This window comes from Diabrotica undecimpunctata, chromosome 7, assembly GCF_040954645.1.
Source record: "Diabrotica undecimpunctata isolate CICGRU chromosome 7, icDiaUnde3, whole genome shotgun sequence".
NCBI lineage: Eukaryota > Metazoa > Arthropoda > Insecta > Coleoptera > Chrysomelidae > Diabrotica > Diabrotica undecimpunctata.
In genome coordinates this window covers 112300340-112321210 of record NC_092809.1, presented here as the reverse complement: position 1 = coordinate 112321210, position 20871 = coordinate 112300340, and the positions used below count along the sequence as shown (strand labels likewise).

Sequence of the window (20871 nt, the reverse complement as noted above, 5' to 3'; positions counted from 1 at the left end):
ATCTGAAATAAGCCAAGAAACGTTTTTTCAACTGAAGGAAAATTAATTAACTTCGAAAAACTCGAAGTTGATGGTTGATAAAAAAATTTTTTAATATATCGTTTTAGACTTACTTCGTCAAAATTATAGGCTCTCCAACAATTTTGTGAATGTCATAAAAATTAAATAATACACAACATACACAACACTAGACAAAGGACAAACAGTTTAAAACAAATTTAAATTTGAAGAAGCTACATAGTGGGTGACAGCAGGAGAGAATGTCTCCTGGTTATAACGGAAATGTTAAAGTTACATCTGATATAGGACAACTTGGATGGGCAGTCACAATCATGGTGATGTGATCTGCACATTTCTAAATTCTATGGTAAACTGAACATTGACCAAAGGTCCAACTGACACTACTATAGGAAGTCAACTGATGATGATATACACTATGAAATTATATAGATTCCTTTATGTAGATTGCATAATCCAGATATCACACTCAAACCTGTCAATAATAATTTGGGTGTTAGTTTGGGGACAACTAAAGTGGACATAGAGTGTGAATGTAAGAATTAGACTAAATAATCTATTAGATAGTGGGTGGTTGACTACAATAAAAAGATCTACCAAGCACTACCAATACTGTATAAAAGAAGAAATCGAACTATGAAATGTCAAAGCATTACTTAAGATCAATTGACTAACAGGGGGAGATGTTGAAATTTGCAACTGTGGAGATGTTATATCTAAATTTCGAAGAGATATGGAGAGCGTCATAAACGCCAACTATAGATCAATTGATCATGAACAAGCTTGTTTTGCAAGTTATTGATGAATAAAATATTAATATTAATTAAAATATAAAATTAATAAACTCTTATTGGGTATACTCAGTGCAGGAAGTCTAAACAATCGAGCTGGATCCCCTTCGAGATGAAGCTGCAATAAATTTTTTAAAAATAGGTTTAAATTTAGTACAATTTTGTTTCCCTTGTAATTTCCAAATCTTCCAATTATGAACCAGTATTGATATTAAACTTATGTTTACTGGATAATAAATAATGGTGACCAATACTTGAAGAGTTTGGTCTTTTCAAAATGTTCTGTGGTTCTATTAGATAACTTTCAAATGGTTTATAAATTGATTATTATTATTGGTTGATGAATTGATTATAAAATTAAATTATTAATAAAATAAAAGAATAAAAATTCATAAAACTAATTTATTTTGTGTTAAATTATAGATAAACTGGGAGGATATTGGACTTCAGGGGCAAAATTTCTCGATGATCTCAACTGGATTTGGATGGCCTACGGCCAAAACATTGAATATACAAATTGGGGCATAAATCAACCAGACGATGCACACGACAAATGCCTGCAAGTATATTCCAATGGAAATAATCTCCTTTGGAACGATCTCAACTGTGACGCACTAAATTATTTCATTTGCGAGAGATATGAGCCAAGACTATATGCAAGCTACTTAAATAATCGTGAATCAAGTGAGTTATAATTTTTCTATTTGTAATTTCAGTAGCATCTACTTATTCGCTCCGTGCGTGACCATGGTAGGGGTACTTTGAAACAATGCCAGCGTGCGTAGCGGCGAAATATGACACAATTGGACCTACCTTTTTACGCATAAATTTTATCAAAAATGTGTGCAAATACATATTGCGTATTTAATTGTGCTAATAATAGCAAAAATAGTAAGTGTGGTTTTAATAGGTTCCCAAAGATTACATATAAATTAGAGAAAAGAAAAAGATGGATCCGTGCTATTAATATGAAAAAGTAAATATCACATAACTTCATTTTTATGCAATTAAAATAGGAAAAATTTAAATAATTTACCTTAAATGATATTTTATAAGGCTTCAAGGCTGCAGAGTGTCTGATGACTTTAGCTTTTATATCGTAACTTTTACTTTTACTGTTTTTAAATATATGTTCTTTCACGAGAAAAACTTGATTTGCCAGTACTAGATTTTTCCTTTTCTTTTCCATTTGTGGTTGAAAAGATATATTATGATGAATTTTGAGAAACCCAGTTTTTAATACTACATTTATTTTGTACATAAACTAAAAAAATATAATTAAAAAGTTAATTATTAATAATTGTCAATTTCGCATGAATTTAACAATGTCAAACATATGTCATATGTTTAACCTGAAAATTGGTAGGTCCAAAACTGTCAGATGAAGGCAGTAGGTGTCGCGTCAGTCACGCACGGAGCGAATAGCAATTGTTAGCGACATGTCATTTTACATTTTATTAATTTAGGTACAATTATTTATTTCTCCGATCCTACTATCTATCTATCCTAGATTCCTATCTAACTCCTATTAAATTTGACCAACTGCACATACAAGAACATAATGGGTTATGTACTAAAGTTTTGTCTGATAATCATTCACTCCAAAATATATAGCAGTTAAACACGAGAAGCGAGAGAACGGGAAAAAGAGAGAAAAAATTGACATTAATAAATTGTTGAGAACGATAAAAGTACGCAAGACTGCATACCTTGGACACATACTAAGAAATAATAAATATAGTCTTCTGCAGGTCATCATGCAGGGTAGAGTCGATGGCAAAAAGGGAATAGGTAGAAAGAGGAAGTCATGGCTGCGAAATATTCGAGACTGGACAAACATGACTGTAGATGAATTATTCCACGTTGCAAAAGACAGAGAAGCTTTTAAAAATGTGGTCGCCAACCTCCGTTAATGGGGACGGCATAGGAAGAAGAAGAAGAAGAAGAATAAACTTGTAACCTCGGAAACCTTTTTTTGATGGTGCTAGAAAGGTCACCAAGGAAAAACTACGGACGACAACCAGATGGTTGGTGGAGAGCGAGTCGTGGGTTCGAAACTAGCTTTTGGAACCGGGAATGGGACCAAAGGACGAACTAAGTAAATATAGGACAGGATAAGATATATTAAAAAAGATACAGAAATAAACAAGAAGATAGATGGGTAAAATTACCAAAGATAAGATAAGATAGAAAAAGGGCGCCACTTAACTTTTTGGGGTTCAAGGGGAAAATTAAGAAACCTTATAAACGAAAAGAGATAAGCAAAGATATTTAGGTTCTGAGACCAAATCCAAAGAAAGATATCAACAGTTAATTATTAAATAAATTTTGTCAACACACTAAATAAACAAATAATAAATGTATTACTTAAATGTATAATACTTACCTACGAAACTTAATCAGTCTGATCTTTCTACTAGTCGAAGATGTAATAAGAATTTAATGTAATAAGCAAATATTCAAATGCATTATTTTATCAAGAAACTTACTAGGAGTCGAGAAATAAAATTCATGGGTAAACAAAAGAATATATTCAACAACACAATGAAATAGGCGGCTAAATGTAAACACAAGTGAAAAAAATGCACCATAAATTAATAAATGGTTGTATACATATGGAAATTAACAGTATTATAATCAAGAAATACCTTTACAGATACAATATAATAAAATCATGCACAAATTAAATTATCAGCAAAGAGAGCCTGGTAGTATTTAAAAAATTCAACTAAAGCTGATTAAAGAAATCCCTCTTCGCTGTTTATGGGCTTATCTCGAGATAACATGTACAGTAAACTTAAAAATGGATAGCAATTATAGCAAATAAAATAAAATAAATTAAATTTAAATTCAAAAGAATACAAAAAGATTACAAGAATTCTGTAGTATAAAAATGAAACCAACCTGCACTTGGTTGTAGGTTAAATGTCTGTCTCGCACTGTTTTTAGTTTAATTAACTGTTCTCACTGAATATTGAATGTTTGTAATTATTATTTGTAAGAAGTTCTTAATAACTGATTGAAAGTTCGTATGAAACAATTAAATGTTCTTTTAATTGAAATGATAAATCGGTAGTTAACCTTAACTACAGGTGAAGAAATGATTGACGCAGATTCGTTTAGGGTTGGGTAATATGATTACAATATTATTCGCTCAGATAATTTAAGGTAGTATGATTACGATAGCTTATAATAAATCTCGATGACTGCTGCACTATTTCACTGATTCTACTATACTTTACTAGTATTAAGCACTAAAGTTAATCTAAATGAAGGTACTTTATAACAATATTTAATCTAATATGGTATTAGATTAAGATATTTCAAAGATTTAAGTGTATACATACTTAAAGAAAAAAATCACAGGGAACGGTAAGATAAGTAAGCGTTCTACTCGAAGACTGTCCTGCCCAGAGTGAGTTTCTTCCTCTCAAAATTTAACAAGATTTAAAAAAAAAGTGGGATATCCCCCACTTAAAAATGACAACTTGCCTAAAAGAATGCCAGGCTGTTTCCATTTATAGGAAGATACCCGAACATAGAAAGATTCTAGGTAAGTAACGGGACTCTTGTAGTTTGGAACCGTGAGAAAAGATGGAACCTTTTGAATTAGGTTCTTTCAGAAAGATACTGTAAAGAGCTTTTACAACTGTATTCACCAAAGTTATCAAAAAGGACCCGCCTGGAACCGAAAAAGATTAACAAAGCTTTACCATAAAATATTCTTGAAAACTCCGTGATACTCGGTATGTTCCAATAAAATTTGCTAAGGGTGAGAGAGCCCACCCGTATATCGATTTGCGGATACGTCCATGGGCGTATCAGCAACAGGGTTAAAGGGTTTAAAAATTATTTACTATTTTAATTATAAAAAAATGTTACAAACTAAAAAATCCCGACATTGCAAATGTATGCAGAAAGCAAATAGAAGATCAAATAAGGACAGAAAACTTAGAGTTTAGTGCTTTTATTAAACTTTATCGTTGTTCATTGGTGCCTTTTCGTGCAACGCAAGCGCATTAGGTGGGGTAAATTTTGTGGTGGCGGAATCGGTCGATAATAAATTAATAATAACATAGGAATGTTAAGAAAATATTAAATTGATTTAAAATGACATTAATAAAAAAATATATAGTAGAAAACTAAGTCTAATGGTTCGTTTTTATCGTAGCTATAGCCATATTTAGTTGAATATTGGAGTTGTTTATTCTAATAATTTGTTTTACCTGTGAACATTTGCAATTTTAAATATGTAGAAACAGACAGTAAATATATAAAATAAAGATACTACTAACAGATAAAACGATTTCTAAAGTTAATAAAACTTTGGGGAATATGACGAATCTCAGTTACTCATTTTCATTATATTTACAATTTTTAGCATGGGATGATTTGATGACTCAATCAAGTATCTCGGCAAACATTGGTTTACTACATTTTGGCCAAAAAAAATACTACTTTGCAAAATATATAACAGTAAGTATACATTGCGTATCATTTTTTTTTAAATTATGCATTTTGTTAACGGAGTTTAGTCATCAGCAACTAATTTTTGAAGTTTTAAACTTTATAAATCCGAGATCAAAAACTTACATTAAATACCAAAGGGGTTTAGACACATGTTTAACGTTTGTTTATAAATATACATAATTTTATATCATCATTCAATCTTCGCTTATCCACTGCTGGACATAGATCTCCCTCATAATTTTCCATCTATTTCGATCTTGTGCCTCTTGCATCCAATTTCTATGACAACGTTTTAGATCGTCAGTCCAACGTGTTGGTGGACGACCTCTACTTCGGTAGGCATCATCTCTTGGTCTCCATTCCAGTATCCGCTTTGTCCATCTATTGTCTGTCATTCGAGCCACGTGACCTGCCCAGTTCCATTTTAGTGTTGCTACTCTCTCTACTGCATCAGCCACTCCTATTCTTTGTCGTAGCTGGCGATTTGGGATCTTGTCTCGTAGTGAAACGCCCAACATAGCACGCTCCATCGCCCTTTGACACACACGGATCTTTTGAACTGTTCTCCTTGTCATGGTCAACGTTTCGGCACCGTAAGTTAACACTGGCAAAACACACTGATTAAACGTTTTTCTTTTAAGGCATATTGGTATATCAGACGATTTGAAAATATGGTTCAGCTTGCCGAAGGCTGCCCAAGTCAGTCTTATACGACGGAGAAGCTCAACGGTTTGGTTATCTTTTCCTATGCGAATCTCATGACCTAGGTATTTATAGGCCATTACCTGGTCTATGGATCTTGTTCCTACGCATATATCTTCGCTGACTACAAGATTTGTCATCATCTGGGTTTTAGATATATTTATTTTCAATCCCCCTTCTAGCGAGGAAAGGTAGAGCTGATTTAAAAGTTCTTTGGCCTCATCTATCCTATCAGCTATTAGTACAATATCATCTGCAAACCTTAGATGGCTAAGCTTTTCTCCGTTTATGTTTATGCCCTTGTCGGTCAGTTTTGCCCTTTTACATATATATTCCAAAAGCGTAGTGAACAGTTTCGGCGATATGGTGTCCCCCTGGCGTACTCCACGTTGTATCGGGAATTTCTGGGTTTGACGATCACCCACTCTAACACTGGCTGTTGCGTTTTGGTATATATGTTTAATTATATTTATATACCGATAGTCAATTCGGCATTCTGTCAAGGCTTCCAACATTTTTTGTTGATTTACGGTGTCGAATGCCTTTTCATAGTCGACAAATATTAAAGCTAGTGGTTTATTATATTCAGTGCATTTTTCTATAAGATTTTTTTATTACCAGTAGGTGATCGTTTGTTCCATAGCCTTTTCTAAAACCCGCCTGTTCTTTGGGCTGATAAAATTCCAATTTATTTTCTAGTCGTTTCGTAATTATTTTTGTAAATAGTTTATAAATATGTGAAAGTAGACTTATGGGCCTGTAATTCCTGAGGTCGGTAGCATCCCCTTTTTTATGAAGTATGATAATTTCTGCGTTATACCACTGGGTTGGTGTTATTGCTTCCTGCAAACATCTAGTGAATAGTTTGGCAAGGACCTGCCATAATCTTTTTCCAGCCACCTTCAAGGCATCTGCCACTATTTCATCGCCTCCGGGGGACTTATTGTTTTTCATTTCTTGCACTGACCTTCGAACTTCATTGGGTGTTACGTCCGGTAAAATTTCAGATCCCTGATTGATTATCTTTGGTAAGGATCCACTCCGGTTACATTGCTGTTCTTTGTATAGTTGTCTATAAAAACTCTCTATCGTATTCATAATTTGAATTCTATCCTCAATGATTTGCCCCTGTTCATTTCGTAATTTGTGGACGTTTTTTCTTTCAATGGACATGCTCTGTCTGAGTACTTTCAAGCTTTTGTTTTCTTCTATTACTCTAGTTATTTCCATCGTATTGTATCGTCTCAGATCTTTTCTAACTTCCTTTTTAATTTTCTTATTCAAAATTCTTAGTTCATTTTGGTTATGATCCTGATTTTCCCTAAGTTTTCTTCTTTCCTCTAGAAGATGTTTTGTGTTGTGGCTTAATTTTTTGTTATTATTTTCAGGACGAGGACAGTATTTCTTTTCAGCTTCTTTCAATATTTGGGTAATATTATTGTTTATTTCATTGATGCTGATATTCTCTAAGTCGTGTGTATCCAAACTAGTCTTAATATTTTCTTCATAAAGTGTTATATCTTCTGGGAACAGCCACCTTCCACTTTTCTTTTTGAGGATCATTTTTGTTCTTTCAACTTCAGTGTTAAAAGTGGTTTTTGCTCTAACTAGTCTATGGTCGCTCCCTGTTGAAAATTTATTTAATACTGTTACATCCTGAACAATATCTTTCCGATTTGATATTATGAAATCAATCTCATTTTTTGTTCTTTGGTTCGGACTCTTCCATGTCCACTTACGTTGGGGTTTCTTTCCGAAGAATGAGTTCATCACAAAGAGATTTTCCTGATGTAAGAAGTCAAGAAGCCTGTTACCTCTCTCATTTCTCTCACCAAATCCAAAGTTTCCCATAGCAGATTCTGCATCATCTAGTTTGAATCCCAATTTGGCGTTAAAATCTCCAATTATCAATGTGTAATGTGTTTTTGAAGTTTGTATAGCTGCTCTGATATCTTCATAAAATTGATCAATTGATAATTTTATATATGAAAGATTTATTATTTGCATAAAACTTCAAAAATAATAGAATAAAACAATAGAAAAATTGGTAGAAATATTATGGCATATACCTAATACATATAATGATATTAAATCATAAACTTAATCATCACACTTATTAGGTACACACAGTTTTAATTTTTAAATGCTCTAAACATACAAATTAATTGAAGCTTATACAATATTGTTGAGATTTTCTGTCTTTACTTCTGTTATATAAGTAACATCGCCCTTGCTGCTCATTACTGGAGACGGTGTTTCTTCTCTTACATTAATTCTGGCAGAATAGCTATTATGTGCTGTTTTATTATCGAATGCAATGATTTTTCATTATTGTCGCTACAAATCATATTTTTTTAGTCCATTATTTCCTTGGCTCAAACAAAAACATGCTTTTATTATCCAAACGATTCTTTTTTCCAATCTGTTTAATTTTCTAACATTTTACTAATTTGCCAATATACCAATTTGTGACAGGTAGCTCTATTAAACACCAGACTCAGTAAAACGCAAGTTTAATTTAAATAAAAGTTTCGTATTCTTCTTGATGTGCCCATCCGTTACGAATGTTGGTGATCATTATGGCAATCTTTATCTTATCTGCAGCAGCGCGAAAAAGCTGCACAGATGTTGTATTTAACCAGATTCTGAGGTTCTTTAACCAAGATGTTATTGTTCTTTCTGGACCTCGTTTTCCAAATATTTTCCTTGCAGGATGGCTTAAAGTAGAGCATATCTGGATTCATTTCGCATAATATGTAATTCATGTCATCAGCATTCTTACTTTTCTATCAAGAAAGAGGTTGTGACTCTTGAAGAAGGCCCCCATCCGATTGAAGGTGGATCTAGCTTTTCCGATGTGTGCTCTAATCTCCTGGTTGTTGGTTTATTCTTCATTTATTATGGTGCCGAGGTAGTTGTAGTGCGTCACTCTTTCTACAGGGGATTGGTTGGCGTAAAGTTGACCTTCTGTTATCCTTTTCTTGCTAACTATAATAAGCTGTATCTTCTTAACGTTTATATTGAGTCCATATTGATAAATATTCTTTCAGAGTACAGATTGAAGATTGAAAGAGACAAAATACAGTCTTGCCTCACTCCACGCATGATTTTCACATAGTCAGTGTGTTCACCTTCAACTCTGAGATTTGCTGTTTGATTCCAGTAAAGATTTCTAATTATTTTCAGATCTTGGTTGTTAATTCCTGCTTCTTTTAGTATTTGCATCATCTTGGCGTACTGTACTCGATCAAACACTTTCTAGTAAACAACCAGACATGCGTATACGTCGTAGTTGGCGTCCCTTCTTCTTCTTCTTAAAGTTCCATCTCCTATCGGAGGTTGGATATCATAACGGCTATGGTCACTTTGTTAGCTGCTGCTCTGAAAAGTTGTAGTGAACTACAGTTAAACCATTCTCTAAGGTTTTTCAGCCAGGAGATGCGTCTTCTTCCTATGCTTCTTCTTCCTTGGATCCTTCCTTGCATAATAATTCTCAGCAGCTCATATTTTTCTCCTCTGGTTGGCGTCCCTGCATCTCTGGAATAAAACTTGTACTGAAAACAAAGCCTCTCTAGTACCAACAGCATTTGTGAACCAGAACTGGTTGGGGGAAATTTGACTTTCACACATCTTGTAGATTCTTTTATGAATTATCTTTAAAAACAATTTTAGGAGATGACTCATGATGCTTATCGTACGGTAATCTTCGAATTTTTTGACTCCTGGTTTTTTGGAAATGCAATAAACTGAGATTTCAGCCATTCTGTTGGTATTTCTCCAGAGTTGTATATGTTGTTGAATATCTTTGCGATTATTGCTATTGATTCCTTGTCCATTAGTTTAAGTAGTTCTGCTTGTATATTATCAGGGCCTGCCGCTTTGCCATCCTTTAACTGTGTTATTGCGGAATAAACTTCCTGCTGTAATATTCTTGGTCCATCATTTACCTCTTCTTCTAGCTCATGTTTGGTGTTATCTCTTTGGTCTTCAAATAGTTTTTCTAGATATTCTTTCCACGTTTTTATTTTACTCTGTTTGTCCAATATGATGTTGCCGTCAGAATCAGTTATATTTCCTTTCTGCCTTCGTCTTAGTCCCCCTGTGAGTTCTTTAAATTTCCTTTGTACATTGTGACTATTATACTTTGACTGCAGAGTCTCAATTTCTTCCCATCTTTCCCTTGCTTCTCCTTCTTTCGCTTCTCTAATTTTCGTTCTTATTAATATATTTATTGTTTTATTAAACAGATTAAGATTATTAAACAAAAAAACGAGAAACAAAGTATGGTAATCATAAACATTTAAATAAAGGTTCTTCTAAACGCCCCTTCATATGCGTATACTGCAAAAAGGGACATTATATTTATCAATTTACTGAATTTTAAAATTTGTTGCTACTTCGACGATGAAAGTAAGCTAAATTGTTAAAATTATGCCACAATTGTCTCAGAGACGGTCATCGATATGACACGTGTCGATTTATTATATGTAAAGTATGCACAAGAAGGCATCAAAGTATATTGCATGATTATACAAAACCTAATACGAGTAATTTAAATACTTTAAAGACTACGGAAGCGAATTCAAGTACTGTTCGTTGCAAGATATTTCGGATTTAATCTTCTAGGTATAGTTGTATACATGGTCGGACTGTATATACTGATACATTTTATCAAAATTACGGCAATTCCACAAAGTAAAAGAAAAATACATATACATAGTGAAAAAATACGAAAAAAAAACGGGTGTGGCAGTCCAGTGGGTAAAAGATACACTTCTATACACGCATTCGCCGTTACAAATTCATTTGGGAGTCAATCTGCACAATCATTACATATGTAATGCTATAGGTAAGACATAGCAGAAAGGGAAACAGGATTAATAACAACTTACTAACAATTAATAAACAACATTTGACCTGTAATAGGAGTATAGTAAATTAAGGATTGAATCAATATTTTGATGAAAATGTATATTTTTATTTCCATATATGTATTAAAGGAGTTGAATTCAAAAATTTTTTTACACATACTTTGCAGTAAAATTCATTGTTTATTTTGTTATTAATATAAAAATACAATACAATACATTGCAACATAACTCAATATAATAATACAATACAAATTAAAATGCAATATTCATAAGTATTTAAAAATCACAATAATATACATAACTTTTCTACTTACGCATATGTTTAATTTACCATGTAATAATATTAATAAAAAAGTAGTCCCCGACTGGGAATCGAACCCCGGTCTCCCGCGTGACACGCGGGGATACTGACTACTATACTACCGAGGACATGACACAAACGTATTTCAAAATTGACAGTTCTGGGTCATACAGTGATTTATTGAGATTAATATTTTGAAATACAAAAGACTAATATAATTATGAACATTTAATAAATAATACAAAACATATCACATAAATAATAATATTAATAAATATTTTATTATATATATAATATTATATGTATATATATATATATATATATATATATATATATATATTAATAAAATATTTATTAATATATATATATATATATATATATATATATATATATATATATATATATATATATACATAACGCAAAAGTCTAGAGATATTTTTATAAATAGACGTATTTTGTTTATCTGTAATCAACTTAAAAAATAGCTATACATCTACTGTTCATGCTTCGAATCACATTGTTAATGTCTGCTTGAGGTAGTTGTGTCCATTGTTCTCTCAGAAGCTCTTTTAATTGAAACTCATTGTAGATATTGCCCATATGTGGAGTAATTCTTCGTTGAAGCATGTCCCATACATGTTCAATGGGATTCAAGTCCGGTGATTGTGCTGGCCACGGCAATACATCAATACCCTCGTTATCCAACCAGTTTGTTACAATATGCGCAACATGTGGTCGAGCATTATCATGCATAAAGTAAAAATTTTTTCCAACAGCTGCAGCAAACGGGCGCACAACAGGTTCAAGAATAGTGTCCAAATATTGCTGACATGTAAGAAAGCCACGTGGGAAAACGAGGTCAGTTCTTCCGTCAATCATGATTCCGCCCCATACCATTATTGTACCACCTCTGTATGCATAAACTTCTTGAAGATGTCGTAATCGTTCTCCATCTCCGGGTCGTCTCCAAACTCTTGTCCGACGAGAATCTGGATGAAATCCATATCTAGACTCGTCACTAAACAAAACTGTGGCCCACTCATTGTCAGTCCAATTCTGAAACTCTTGACACCAGGTTAATCTTGCAGCGCGATTGCCTCTAGATAGAGATGGACATCTCAGTGGTCGCCGACTACGAAGATTGGCTTGGAGACGATTCCTGACAGTACTGCTGCTAATTGTTACTTTATGTGCAAGTTGTAATTCATTAACCAGCTCGGGTTCTGTGATTGTTGGCTGCCTTCTAACATTTAAAATTAAATATCGGTCTTGAGCGACGGTTGTAGAGCGACCACGTCCTGGATGTTGCTCGGCTGGTCTCCCAGTGTCTCTAAACCGACGCCACAAACGACTTACGACGCTTTGGAAGACACCTAACTGGTCAGCAACTTGAGTTTGTCGCATACGAGCTTGAAGGAGGCCCACGGCTCTATTCATCTCGTCCAACGTTAAATGTTGTCGTTGCATGGTAAAAAGTCAATATCTTTAACTCACCTATTAAGCAAGAATGGTATAAAGTGACTAAAATTAAAAATAAACAAAACATAAAAATGTCGATTTTTTTGTCCCTTATAAAAAACGTTCTAAAACACGTATTGCTATCAGTTTTACAATTTTTTTTTATAAGAAGTGAGTGTCTGTATTAACAATTATAGTACAAGCAAGTTTATATGGCCATGAAATTTCTGTCATTAGTATTGTCAAATTATTAAAATATCCTTTTGCGTTGTGTGTATAATATATATATATATATATATATATATATATATATATATATACTATATATATATATATATATATATATATATATATATATATATATATATATATAGTAAACTCTTAAATATTGGGGAAATCTGCAGTCTGATTTCCCCAATATTTAAGATATCTGCAAAGATTAAATTTCTTTTCTCTCTCTCTCTCTATATATATATTGTCATACTTTTTCTTTCCCAACCAAAGAAAAATAAATAAAAATATCCATCGAAATAAAATTTTAAGATATTATAAACAAAAATGTATATAGTAATTTAAGATAAGATTTAGTGTAGATAAGAATAGAAATTTGTTTGGCAAACGACCTTTTTCCGTTTTAAACAAAATTATCAAAAAAAACCTTTGTCTAGAATTAGAAGACATTTTACCTGTCTTAGTTAATCTTTTCATTGTTTGTATAGTCGAGTATTAAATGACCATATTCTAATCTTTTGAAATATGTATAAATTGTGTATTGATAAAACCAATTTTAAAGTAAGCTATTTAGTTTTTCTCTGAAACCGAAATTAGGCTTTTCCAAAATCATGGTAAACACAATTTGAGCTTTTGATTGGACGGTCGTTTTTAAATGGGAATTTGTAAGCCGAACAGGAGACCGGAGGAGTTAGATATATTTTGGTCATCGAAAGGAAACAGTCGTTTGTCTCAAGATAGGGTGTGGTTCGTGAGTTTGGATACCGGCGTAACGAAAAGAAGTGAATAGTTTGCAGAAGGAGATAACAAGTAGATTAAAAGAGGTCCTTGTATCTACCGTGGGCATTTTATAAAGTATATGTGAAAGTATTCTTACGGCATCAAGTTGACAAAAGGAGGTCCTGGTGTCATAAATAAGTAGCTGAGTTTGGAGAAGTGAATCAGGTGTTTTTTGTGTAGTCTGCAGGAGGTTTGCAGAGACGTTAAGAAGGAGCCGAGGTGCCAAAGAGGAGAGATCACATCGTTGAGGAGACTGGACTTTTCTGGGTATGTTCCAACATACAACTCAAGAAGAAAATAAGCTGTAAGTGTTTGTACAATTGAATTTTATATCTGTGAAGGATCGTTTTGACATCATGGTCATTAGCATTCAAATTTTAGAACTGAGGTTTTGTTAGGCTAATCAAAAGTTTAAAGTTTTGTTGTTTCTTGTTTCAAGTAAAGAAAATTTTAAGTAAAATTGGTTTTCACGTAATATAAATGTATGTAGCTTTATAATCTTATTATTATAAAAATTTGATTTATTTTCTTGTATGCTGATTGATAAGATAACGACAGAATTTAATAATTGTTTTATTCGTTCATATAAAATAAAGAAACGTAAATCTTTGTAATATAATATATTTGTATTCTTATCCTTTCTTCTCTCCCGATAAAAGACAACTAGAAAATATTTTGAATCCATCGAACACAGGTAATATAAGGATTATTTTACTTTTAATAACAAATAAGTTATAATTCTTTTTTATTGGCTCAATAAACTAAGATTAAAGTCAAAATAAACAATCATAATATATATATATATATATATATATATATATATATATAATATTAAATATATATACAAAAGGAACATTTTTATATTCGAGAGAGGAAGAGAGAGAAAATATATCTTCTGTCTCTCTCTTACTCATTATCTTACATCTGTAATGATTTCACAGATTCACTCCCATACAAATTTCCAACTTGGAGGGCGCGTATAAAATAATTTTAAACTTAACTATCGTCTACATTTAAATCGGTATCACTATCATTGCTATCGTTTAAATCTATAACTACTCTATTTATATTGTTTTGGAACTACAATTAGGTATCTTCTGTATTGATATTACATTCGGTCTTAATTCAATCTACAACATTACTTTTTAATTATTGAGATCACAACAATTCTATTGGATTCAGTACACAATAGTAAGGAGGTAATCTTTACACTCTATGGCCATCATTCTCAGCTAGCCCGTCGATAACATAACTTTTTTCACACTTAACTAATTTTAATAGTTCTACAAGTTGTTTTTTTGTACAAGAATCCATAAAATATGTCTCATGTTTTGATAAAAATTCTTGAATTTCAGCTTTGTTTGAATAAGTTTTTGGAATTTTACTCTTTAGTCTACAATGATACGGAGCATTATCCAAAAACGCTATTTGTTTTTAATTTAGGTAGTAATTGCTGCTCAAACCACTTTTCAAATAAAGTATTGTCCATATCTTGATAATAATCTAAGCAACAATCATTTACACTCTTAGTAGAGAGTAATGAAGCATCTTCTACCCATCCTGATTCTTCCCCACAATGTAAAACACAAATTTTTTTCCCTCTAGAGGGAGGAACATTGGTGACTTAATTTTAACTATATCGTGGGTGTCGAACCAAGTTTCATTAAAATAATACAAAGGTCTTCCCTTTACTCCTAAAAGACCTTAGACTCTCCAAATAATCGAATCTCAACTTTATTAAACGGCTGGATTCCATAATTGCTTGCCGTTTATTCATTGTTTTAAACATAAAACCATTTTAGAAACGTCCAAAAAGTAGTTTTATGACACTCGGGGATTATTTCTTTGTTTCTTAATTCACTCAAAAGTTTATTTTAAGTTGGTAAGTTATTCACTGAATACATATGATATATTGATATATTGTTTCCCGTATAGCTGATAAATAAATATCCGGTAATACTCGATGGGCACCAGAATCCTTTCTTTTTTTTTTTTTCGCAACACTGGACGGTCTTTTATAATTTCGTATACAATGGATCGTGGGACTTGTGTCAAAAAACCGTCTTTTGAATCGCTTCTGATTTAACCATCGTTGAAAAAAGACCTAAGAAAAAATATGTAATACCGGGTAGGGCGAATTCTCGTCCCAGGTCTAACGTTTTTATTAATATCAGTAATTAAGTTTAATTAATCACTTTGACGGTTTAGGACATTGGTGGTTGATGTATTAAGAGCACAAAGAAGTAGTAAAACCCAAAATATTGCGAACAGAAAATTAAATATTCTCGTCGGATTTTCCAGAAGTGTATGTGGGGCGAGCATTCGCCCCACGTGGTATCGAGTGTTTTCACGTTCTACAAATTTGATTTTAACAGTTTAGACGAAAGTTTTTGAAAATAGTACTAATGGTACTAATTTCTTGCCATGATGTGCAGTCGCACTGTTTACATATTAGCAGTTGATTGTAATGTGTTTCCTCTATCTTTGAAATTCCATTTTTGCTATTACACAGTGGGATCTTTTATAATTCTCCTATTAGCATATTTTTGTCTAGATTCTTCGAAGCATCACTTTTTAGTTGGGATTGTCTCTCTAAGTCGCCCCACCTGGTACTGGTCGTTTTAAAATTCACCCAGTATTGGAAAGGTTAACTAAAGAATATTTTTAACGAGTACTTACCGTTGTAAACGTTAAGCACGATTTGCTTTGCATCGTGTGTGAGATGAATATAACCAGGTTCAGTATTTTCAGGTCCAGACTCGTCTTCAATTCCTGAAATAGTGGCAGGAATGTACAGGACGTGTCTTGAAGAAACCTAAACTTCAGCATGATAATGACCCAGGTTTTATTTTGTCAGATTAAGAGACGGAAGAAATTAAGGAACCGAAATTAAACAGAAACGGTTTAAATAAAGTGAAGATTATTAGTGATATAACTTTGAGAGCTGCAAATGTTGTTTCTAAAGAAGCTGATTCCAAAGGTAAAGAAGAAGGTAAGGAAGACTGTATCCCTTTTATTCAAGAAATCTTGGTAGATATAATATATGTATCTGTTTAAAGGAAGGAACAAGACAATTTAACTAAAACAGGAGAAATCCGTAAACAAAAGAAATTTAAAGAGAGCCTAGCAATGAGAAAAAAAAACTACCACAATTGCTAAGCACGGTGTAAAACTATCTTATCTCTTGCAAGAGAAGATGTTCCGAAAAAATTACAGAAGCGAGACGAACTTTGGAAAGAGAGAATTTTGGAAATTGCAAAAAGACTAACAGAAAATTTTTATTTTTAATAACGCATCTGAACAAATAACCAAACGGAAAACCACAGCTAGTGTTGTGTCTAGAAGGTCGAATAGTTTTTTGTATTTTCTTAAACACAATGACGGATGTAAACAAAATGTCTGCAAAATATTTTTTATGAGAACGCTGGGATATGAAAAGAAAAATGACATAGTTATTAGAGATGCCCTTACTAAAACAAATTCAAAAGTGACGGTCAACAAAAATAAACAAGGAAAGACAGGAAAAATTAAAATAGATCGAAATATTATTAAAGAACATAATAGAATCTTTCAAACCTACAGAACCACACTACCGTCGGGAACACACACTAGAACGACGTTATCTTCCCAGTGACATCACAATAAAAATGATGTACCAGAATTTTATTGAAAAATATCCAAATATCAAGTTTGTTATTATTTATATCGGGAAGTTGTCGCAACTTTAAATATTTCATTTGTAAAATTAGGAAACGAAGAGTGCTGGTTGTGTGAATCATTTGACTTGCATTCAAAATCCACGTCTCACAAAAAGGATGTATTGGTGGATAATTGTGAGGAATGCAGCAACTTTGGTGTACATCAAAATAAATACACTGCTGCCAGATCAGAATATCAAACTGACTCGTCTGCAAAAAGTAACTGGGACGATACATCAATGGTAGTTCCAGCGGATTTGCAAATGGTAATAAAATATTATAATAATTATAAATGTTTTATTTTGTTGTGATATTCTAGGTCATAATGCTTCCGAGAATGGAGATTATTTTTACACCTAGAATAATTACTTTTAATGAACGTTTTGTTGTCACTGCTAGAAAACCAACAGTACCAACTGCAATTTTATGAAACGAAGGAATAGGCGGACGGAGTAAGTCGTATATTGCCAGCACATTCTATAAATTTTTTTTGTCTCACCGAAACGCTAAAAATGTTATAATGTGGCTTGATAATTGCTCTGCTCAAAATAAAAACTGGGCTTTGTTTACTTTCTTTACGTTTATTGTAAACTCGCAAAAGGATATCGCACTTGAAAAATTAAGTACTAAGTATTTTGAGCCTGGCCATATCTTCATGGCTGCGGATTCATTCCACCACCAAGTGGAACGCTCCATGAAGCAAATGGGTAAAATATACGATTTTAAAGATTTTTCGGATGCAGTAGCAAATGCAGCAAGTAATGCTAAAGTAATTGTTCTGGAATTAGCTGACTTTTTAGAATGGCAAGATGGTACTTCTGCATATAAACTGAATAAAAATTAATCCCAGGTCATACCTAAATCAAATGGTTCAAGTAAATTTTTCTAGAGGTAAATATACTTTTTCGTACAAAATCAGCTTCACCTCAAAGACAGAAAGTGAAGTAAACATTCTAAATGCAAAGATTACAAAACAGAAAATGACAAAACCTTAACCCAAGTCCCTTCTTAGAGGCATAACGACTGAAAGAAAACAACTAATTATATCCAAACTGTGTGGACACATGCCTAAAAGCAGACAACCGTTTTGGAATTATTTACCAACTTCAATGGAACCTGGAGCTTTAGATGATCAAAAACTGATTATGACTTTATGTTATTTCGTTTATCATAATAAACTATAACTTTGATTAAGATAAGACTTTTTACTTTACCTTGTTTTATGATTTGTTAGGATTAAATGTCGTATCTATCACAAGTCTAATTTCAAATACGCTGAAAGAAAATTGCACGCACTCATTAAATTTGTACTCAAAAAATATATTGCTATGTTGTAACAAGATTTTTAATGAGTCATTACAGTTGATGGCAATTAATCAAATCTAAAACATCGAATATCTCAAAATAGGGTTTTTGTCAGTTACGACTTCTATTCTTAACAGGGCAGAATAGTCAACATGTGGCTTTTTTACCACAACATTGAGGTAATTTCTTTATTAGAATTTTACAGGCGAATTATGGAGCCCCTGCTGACAGCTCCAGATATTTCAACGCCACGTGGAGTACGTCCAAAATCTTCAAAACATGTTGCTGACGAAATTCGTTTGGATAATGTGGGTCATTTGGTGGACAAAATTGAAAAACAACGAAGGTACGGCAAATGTGGCAAGTGTACCAAATATCGTTGCATTAAGTGTAAGTGGACTTCCAGGGTCACCAATGAGGAAGTGCTGAGAAGGATGGGTCGAGACAAAAAATTGTTGAGAACAATAAAAGTACGCAAGACTGCATACCTTGGATACATACTGAGGAATGATAAATACAGTCTTCTGCAGGTCATCATGCAGGGTAGAGTCGATGGCAAAAAGGGAATAGGTACAAAGAGGAAGTCATGGCTGCGAAATATTCGAGACTTTACAAACATGACTGTAGACGAATTATTCCAAGTTGCAAAAGACAGAGAAACTTTTAGAAATGTGGTCGCCAACCTCCGTTAATGGAAACGGCATAGAAAGAAGAAGAAATGTAATGTAAGACTTCATCCCGAGCAATATTTTGTCAAATATCACACGTAAACATTTTAAAATAAATACTGTTTTATAAAATATTGTGTCCTTCATTGCCCAGTGTATGATATATCATAGGTCAAAAAAAAGACATTTACCGAAAGAAAAAACGTAAATTTTGCACATTGCTACTAAAAACAACCTCCCTTTATTTCATTCTAAAATTTTGATTTCTTTTTGATTAAAATTTAATTTTAGGCATTAATGGGTTAATTTTAAAGTTGCACTTAAAATATTCGTCCTAATAATTTTAATATAGGAAGATTTTTTATCTAGTTAGACCATTCTAACTATAATTAATTAAAATTATATTATTTTTATTTGCATTTCTTCATTTCAGGGTTCCTTTATGCAAGCACTTGAGTTTTGTAAAATTATCAACATGCAGTTGGTATCGATAAAAGATAAAGAAGAAAATGACAGACTAAGCAAATACATTCGTGATACTAGTAAGTTACATACATAATAAAGAGCTGATACTTTTAATTTAAACTGTCGTTTTAAAGCTTCTTTGCCATTATATTATGTATTTAGTTAGTTTATGACATTAAATAATAGCGGAGAACACATCTTAGCGACTACGATCACGATCGCGTCCACGATGGCGATGGCGATCTCAGTTTCTGTAGAAAACGAACACATCAGACCGATATCGACCTGCGATTTTAATAGTATAGTTGGAAATTTAGTTTATAAAATGTACGATTAAACAAGGAGAAGCAACAAGTAGAATTTTATAAATTGTACCCAGAACTTCGCAGAGATGAGAACCGTTGTTATACATATTTTAGAACAATTTTTGAAAGTTTTGATTAAATTTTAGATCGGACAAAACATCATCAAACAGCAAACAAATTTTAGGGAACCAGTTGATGAAGGTCGAACAATATATTATCATATTTTTTTACAATTTCAATAAGTTTTTCGATATCCATTTTTATTTGCATCGACGCGATCGGCGATAAATGTAAACTGCTGCATTCTGAACGCTAAACTAATTAAGACCCTTAAGTTAGCGAGGACTAACGAGCGGAATCCAATTCAACCTACGTAATATTTTTTCACTCATTTTTCACTAATTTATTACCACGAAAAAGCAGAAAACAAACCAAATTGATGAAACAGACATACAAAAGAAAAAATGAAAAATACAGAACGTGGTAAAATATCGGTGGAATTTCAATGACTAATATCGTGTATTGCCTCCACTTGCTCTAATAACCTCTTGCAGACGACGGGCCACATTCTCAATTTTTCTCCGGATTACATGTTGTGGTATGTTATTCCACTCTCTCACTAACAGATCCTTAAGCTCCTGTGCGTTGTTAGGACGAGGTTTAAATACGTTTTTTCAAATCGTCCCAGAGATGTTTGATGGGATTCAGATCCGGAGATCTAGCTAGCCAGGGTAACCTCATAATTCCAACCTTGTCCAAGTATTGCATACTGATCCTGGCAACCTGCGGTTGAACGTTGTCCTGCATA

The 20871-nt window shown here is 32.7% G+C and overlaps 1 protein-coding gene across 1 annotated transcript in view; it reads left to right on the top strand.

Annotated features, from left to right (window-relative positions):
• Positions 1-20871, top strand: part of LOC140445719 (macrophage mannose receptor 1-like) — a 68400-nt gene that overhangs the window by 20233 nt on the left and 27296 nt on the right. Inside the window, exons 4-6 of the mRNA XM_072537998.1 lie at positions 1233-1493; positions 5191-5285; positions 19727-19835. Coding sequence (XP_072394099.1) covers positions 1233-1493; positions 5191-5285; positions 19727-19835 — 465 coding nt within the window. The remainder of the gene's footprint in view (positions 1-1232; positions 1494-5190; positions 5286-19726; positions 19836-20871) is intronic.